The sequence below is a fragment of the Vicia villosa genome, linkage group LG1, assembly GCF_029867415.1.
Source record: "Vicia villosa cultivar HV-30 ecotype Madison, WI linkage group LG1, Vvil1.0, whole genome shotgun sequence".
Classification (NCBI taxonomy): domain Eukaryota; kingdom Viridiplantae; phylum Streptophyta; class Magnoliopsida; order Fabales; family Fabaceae; genus Vicia; species Vicia villosa.
In genome coordinates, this window is record NC_081180.1 from 47,290,851 (window position 1) to 47,297,891 (window position 7,041).

At 33.7% G+C, this 7,041-nt stretch overlaps 1 protein-coding gene across 1 annotated transcript; it reads left to right on the forward strand.

Annotated features, from left to right (window-relative positions):
- The first annotated feature begins 290 nt into the window (after positions 1-290).
- On the forward strand, positions 291-1,871 carry LOC131605548 (uncharacterized). Its single transcript, XM_058877894.1, has 3 exons — positions 291-387; positions 512-613; positions 786-1,871. The coding sequence occupies exons 1-3, from the start codon at positions 352-354 to the stop codon at positions 1,686-1,688; spliced, it is 1,041 nt and encodes a 346-aa protein (XP_058733877.1). The 5' UTR covers positions 291-351; the 3' UTR covers positions 1,689-1,871.
- The last annotated feature ends 5,170 nt before the right edge of the window (positions 1,872-7,041 follow it).

Below are 7,041 nucleotides of genomic sequence, written 5' to 3' on the forward strand. Positions count from 1 at the left end.
TATGCTAACATGGTCTTTAATCTTATTATCTATGCACATAAATGAATTGATAGAATATAGAAATGAAAACCAGTTTAGTCATATTTTATGTTTTAGTTTGAAAATCAATAACAATTACAAAGCTATAACAGGCATAATGTATAACTCTAGATAATAATGTCCAAACTACCCATGGTTAAGTTCATAGGAACTTGATCTATCACCTAATTTTTGCTATGGTTTACTTAAGGCATAAAAGAATGATTTTCTTTTGCATCTTTCTGCTAGAGATTTTCTAAGGTGTTAACCACTAAAAAACCAATATCTTTTATTTCTGCTAAGTGGTGTTGATTGAAGAAGACAAATATTACCATGGGAACAAACATAGAAGAGTTGGGACGATCTGAGGTAAACCAAACAATATTCAAAGCAATACTATTCAGTTCATGTTTGTTCTTACTTGTTAGTTCTATTTCAATTTTCAACTGCAAGAGTTTGAATAATTCTAAACTATATTTTTGACATCTATCAGGAAATGATAGAAGAAGAACTTAAGGCCTCTCATAAACTTCCTGCTGGACCTATGCACAAAGTGATAGCAGAGAATACCAAATCAAAAAGTTTGGTCATGAAGGTAATTTCTAAATTTTCTGCTTCCCGGCGGTGAGTTTGGCAAAATCATAGTGGAAGCGTGATTTTGGAGGCACTGTCAAACTCGCTGTCAATCCAAATATGCACGTAATATTACATGTTTCATTTTGAAACTAACAAAAGACTTATTATACTTATAATTGGTATTTTAACAGAAACCAAATTTGGTGATTCCTCCTCATATCATAGCCGAAGCAATATCAACTATCCGCGACATCTACCTAAGATGGTCAGGTCCAATCACACTGAATGAAATGGAATATGTAGAACAATATGTCCTAGCAAAATATCCAGAATATGCAAATCTCATTGAAGGAGATGGAAGTGGAATAGACATGTCAAGTTTCGTCATCAATGAGAAGCCTTCAGAAATACATGCTCTAAGAAAATCAAGAATATCACCTTCTTTTGGAAGCAATCTACCTGAAATGGATAGAACACAATTGGAACCATCAAGATTACTTGATGTTATCAACAAGAAATCCTCCTTTTCCGGAAGTTTCATCTCGATCCCAGAAATTCAAGCTCAAAATAAGGTTTTGAAGCATTGTGGTTTACCTGATGATGAATATTTGGTTGTTTTTACTCCAAGTCACAAAGATGCTATGATGTTGGTTGGAGAAAGTTACCCTTTCGTTAAGGGAAACTACTACATGACTATTCTTGGTCAAGGACAAGAGGATCATATAAAAGAATATGCTTCTTTTAAGGAGTCTAAGGTTCTCATAGCACCTAAGACATGGCTTGATTTGAGGATTAGAGGGTCTCAGTTAAGTCAAAATTTTAGGAGGAAATGCAAGATTAGTCCAAAAGGGCTATTTGCTTATGTAGCAAATATGAATGTGACAATGCATTGGGTTTCTGAGGCTCATAGTTTTTATTGGCATGTTTTGGTTGATGCATCTGAATTGGTTGTGGGAAAGGATAGGTTACATTTTGGACTTCATAGGCCTGATTTCTTAGTATGTTCTCTTGATAATACAAATTCCAATCCTTCAAAAATCACTTGTCTTTTGGTTAGAAAGAAAAGTTTTGACACCTCCAATATTTCATCTTAGACTTTATGTTGAATGAGATTAGTACTTGTTTGGGATTGTTGGACAATATTTGAATTGCATAGTAATTGGAGATGTTTAATTAGAAGTCTACATTCCGACCTTATTCATCACCAACTAACAATTTTCCAAATTAATATAAATTTTGTTACAACATCCAAGTTTTAAAATCTTGTTAGTGTCAATCGAGAAACCAACCAACACTTTGACTTCAATTTATCTATTTTTTGGGGCTCTATTATGCTTAGTCATACTAAATCCTTAGATTCCAAGAACTTGAAGTTTGTCTTTCATATTACCTACCAAGTTACAAAATTCAAGTGGTAGTGTGTGCATCAAAATCATTTGTTAACTTTTTTGAAATTGGTGAATTTGCATCGCTATGTAAGTTTATCGGATTACTTTACTTTCAGTATTTTGATATTTAGTTTTATTTCATTACATTACTTTAAATTAAGCTATCGAGTATGTATTTGTATTTATAGAATAATTTGCTATCAAATATTTCAATATGTATCTTTGTTTATGGGATAACTTGCATGAATGTTATCTAGTATTAAAACTATCACCAAATAACTTAGTTATAAGTATTTTGGTTTTTTAAAAAATTTTGTTCTCTGGATTACTCACTTGCGAGTAATCCATAATGTATTATTTATTTATTCTGATCGTTCACAGATATGGAGATCCCTTTATAGATATGTAATCAAAATCGGACATATGTAGATATTAAAATTTTGGCCTTTAGACTCAAGATGTCATGTGATTTGTTGGGACATTTGATCTGACACAGCATTCAATAAACATCTTATTTATGAATTAAAACAGTGCTGAAAATATATTTAACACACAGAATTGTTAACCCAGTTCAGTGTACAACAACATCTAATCTGGGGGCTACCAAGTCAGGAAGGAAATTCACTATTAATAGTATCAATTCAAAGCTAAACAACCTCATGTTTACAACTCCTCACTTAATCCCTACCCGGTGCAACTTCTACCTAAGAACCTCCTAGATAAGAGAACCCCTCTCACTTCTGTCATACCCCAATTTTTGACCTAAGATACCACCTCATATCATTGCATATGCATCATTTGCATCTCTAACAAATTGCATAGCTTGTGTTTGCTACTTGTGCTCAGCAGGGTTTAATCAAGAAATCACTCATCAGTACAAGCAACAACCAATTAGGGTTTTGTTCTCCCTTCATCTCAAATGAACCATATTCATCAACAATCAACATTTGGTCCTCAAAGATTCATTTCAACAAGCTCAAAGGCTTTGAATCAACCAGATTAGGGTTTTGACTGAAGACAACATACTCCTGACTTCTGCTAAGAATTTGACCTAATGGCTTGGGACATGACCTCAAGACCCCAAGTACATCATCTTGACCTAATCTATTGGCTCAAGACATCTCCCACACAAGGATTGATCAACAGTGAAATTTCAAGTCATTAGACTAGGGTTTTGAACTATCAGGGACTGAAATCAGGGATCACATTTGGGAAACCCTAAAAAGCTCCAGGACATCACTCAAAGGATTCAATCATCTTCAAATAATACCTATGACAACATCCAATGGAAATTGTATCTCAATTCAAGATCCACAGTCATTAATTTCATCTGGTCGACAATTAGGGTTTTGACCTAATTCATCTGAACAACTGACTTTTTAATCAGGACATGGTGCCACAACTCAAACCATGGTTCAAGGTCCTCTAATACCTCAATGTGATCCATTCATATCATTCATTTGGTGAGGATAGCTTGATTCATTTGAAATCTCCAAAAACGCAGTTTACTTGAAAAAGTCAACTGTACAAGATCACCATTGACTTTTTGGAAAATTTGGTCAACCATGACTTTTGAAGTTTTGAATCATCAATATATGATATTTAAAGTCATTTGATCAAGGAAAATCAAGAAAAACAATCAAGAATCAAAAAGTCAAAAGTTTGACTTTTCATACTTAGAAAAATTTCTAAGTGTTTTCAATGGTTTTTTCCAAACTTTGGAAGGGAATATCTCAAAATCTCACATACAAACTGAAAAAAACTTCCAACATGAAAGTTGTAGATTTTGATCCAATGAACAACTTTGTCACATATAATTTTTTTCCATAAGATCAACCATTTAAGAGATATGGAGCTTCAAAGTTGGTATCTTTTGAAAAATTCACTTAAAACCTCATTTTCTTCAAAGTTCATGGATCTTTTTCACCCATTTCCTTAAAGATCTTGAAGAAACTTTCAACTATGGTTTTGAAGTACATAACAAGAGCTTTCCAAAATGTCCAAGAGCATGAAAAAATATGGAGTGTAGCTATGGTTTTGAATTTTGCCATTAGTGATCATTTCACTTGAAATTACAAGCCATTTTTACCAAAGTTATGAACTATTTTACCTTATGATGCAAGCAATGACATAAACAAGCAATAATTGGAAGATATTTCTGGTTTGTGATCAGATTGGAAAGAGATAAGAAGCATAGAAGATTTTAACCATGGTTAGTCATTTTAACCATTTGCATTTAATGTGAAAGATTCCATTTTATCTCTTAAGCCAAGTCACCAAAGAAAGATCAACTTGTATAGTCTTGCATTCAGAACTTTTGGCCTATAAATAGAGGTCCAAACTCCATTCAAAATCACACCAAAACCTCACAAATCATAGGTTTTCTCTTTCTTTCTTAGAATGCAAGTTTCATAGTTTTCAAAGAGGTAGAAAACTCAACCTCCAAATCCTTGAAGTTATGGCCAAAGTGATGGTTCTAACAACTTCTAAACATCATATGTGATGTGTTTGATCCACTCACACACCCCAAAAACACCCAAATCTCAAAATCACTACCTCACCTCCATATTTGCATATATTGAACCTTATCATGTCAATTCTCATACCAGGCCAATTCTGTTCAAACTAACCTTCCAAACACTATCCATATACTTCATATGAATGATCCAAACACTCATCATCAACCTGAAACACCTCCATTATCAAATTCGATCCTCATTCCAAGCAACTGCAGATCGGGCTCCATGGCTTTGCTCAGGTGAATTCAGATTGTTCTAAGCATTCAAACACCTTCCATAAGGTCCATTGAAGTTATCCAGATCATCAAACAACATCTGGAACATCTCTTTTGCAGAATTCAATTTCCAGTTTTGCCATTTTTAAGGTAAGCTCTCTTGAACTTCAAACTCCATGAACCATGCATCATAAATGAAATAATGCTTTTCCATATTGTTTCTGCACCATCACTGAATAATAACCCTCAATCAATTGCATCATATCATGATCATACACGATTTCAGTTTGAATTTTAGAATTAGGGTTCTTCATGTTCATCAGAAAATTGATAGCCTTAGAGTGAAAATAAATGAAATTAAAGATCATCATCATATTCCTTGTGAAAAACCGAGTGAAATAGACTATCTACTCCATCAATTTGGTTCAGTTTCACGAATTTTCAAATCTTTGGTAGGGTTTGTGTTCTTGGCGCCATTTCTGTTTCAGAATTTTGGAAATTGGTTGAAAATATAATTAATTGGGCGCGTGTTATTAACAAGCCACAAGCGTGGCGCAGTTGGTTCATTTTTGGTTGGTGAGCGTGAGGGCGTGGGTTCAAACCCTTGTGAGACCAAACCCTCTTTTTTATCACTATTTTTCTTTCTTTTTTTACACAACTTTAATTAATTAATTAACCAATCAAATTAATTCATTTTCACTTCATTTTTTGTACACTCTTTATTTAATATGTATATTTTATGAATGTCCAAAAAAATCACAAAAATATTATTTATTTCGTATATTTATATTAGGTTTAAAATGACATGTTTTTAGTGTTTTTTTAATACTTTAAATATTGTTTTTCATTTGATTTTTTCAAACTTAATCACTTGTAATTATTTTTGTGATCAAACCCTAATCTTTTAGGTCTTAATTAAGCATAAAATTTGTTTTTATCTTAATTAAGTTGACTTTTTGTCAAAATTCAAACTGTTTTCTACAAACGATCAAAGTTTTTCAAAACAATGAACCATTTCTTTTTGAATTTTCTTTTCAAAAAAACTCTTGATCAAATCTTTTTGGATTGATCAATTGATTTTCAAAACAACTGGGCCTCTTGAATATTAGAGAGTGTAAGTCCCATTCCTTTTCTTTGTACAGTTTTTCTTTAAACAGAAAACTTCTTTCAAAAACAAAACTTTCAAAGCTTTTCAAACGACGAAACCTCGCGTTTTTTAACAAATTAATCAACCATGTTTTATAAAATAAAACATGGGCATCCCTTATGGTATAAGTCCCATTCCTTTCTATAAAATTAGGTTTTTCTCATTGTATATATACCTATCTTTTTGTACCGCGATCAATTTGATTTAAACCCTCGAATAACAAATCAAATTAGGGTTTTCTTCAGAATCTTCGTGGGCCTCCCTTAAGGTATAAGTCCCAAGCCCTTTTGTAAATATACATTTACATAGCCATGAATAAACTCAATGGGTCTCTCCCCGAGTATAAGTCCCGAGCCCCGTGTACATGAACTGATCATCCTTACAGGTATATTTCCTTCATAAACTCCATTGTACACACACACCTTGTCATATATAATTGTTCATACTTATTCATATTTGTTCATGTACTTGTTCATATTTGTTCGTACTTGTTCATATTTGTGATCATGTTATATATACTTGTTCAACTTAGTACAACACTAGGTTCCCCATAGCCTCCTATTGGGCTTCGTGCAAAGAATCTCCCTAGTTTAGGTTAGGACATAGAGTATGGTTTCCCGGTGAAATCGCTCTAAGAGCTCAAACCAACTATACCATGCCTCCTCTTGGGCTTCGTACAAACGACTTGTCCCTCCCATAGCCTCCTCTTGGGCTTACAATGCAAGGACCCTCGATTGTCCCTCCCATAGCCTCCTCTTGGGCTTACAATGCAAGGACCCTCGGATAGCCTCCTCTTGGGCTTCGTACAAGGACCCACGGGCTTCTTAAAAGCATCCCCATATCCAAATCAAATACCCTAGGAGATTAGACAAATATCATCTCTATGATAGGAGTATCTCTTATATATCATCACAAAAAATTAAAACTCAACTTTTTTGCCACAAGGCTGGCTAATCAATCAAACCTTTTGCCACAAGGCCGGCTGATTAATCAAAGTTTTTGCCACAAGGCTGGCTTATCAAAACTTTTTGTCACAAGGCTGGCTGATTAATCAAAACTTTTTGTCACAAGGCTGACTTATCAAAAGCGTTTGCCACAAGGCTGACTAATCAAACTTGTTTTTGCCACAAGGCTGGCTAAACAAAAAAACATCTTTATCATTCTAAGCGCCATAAGTG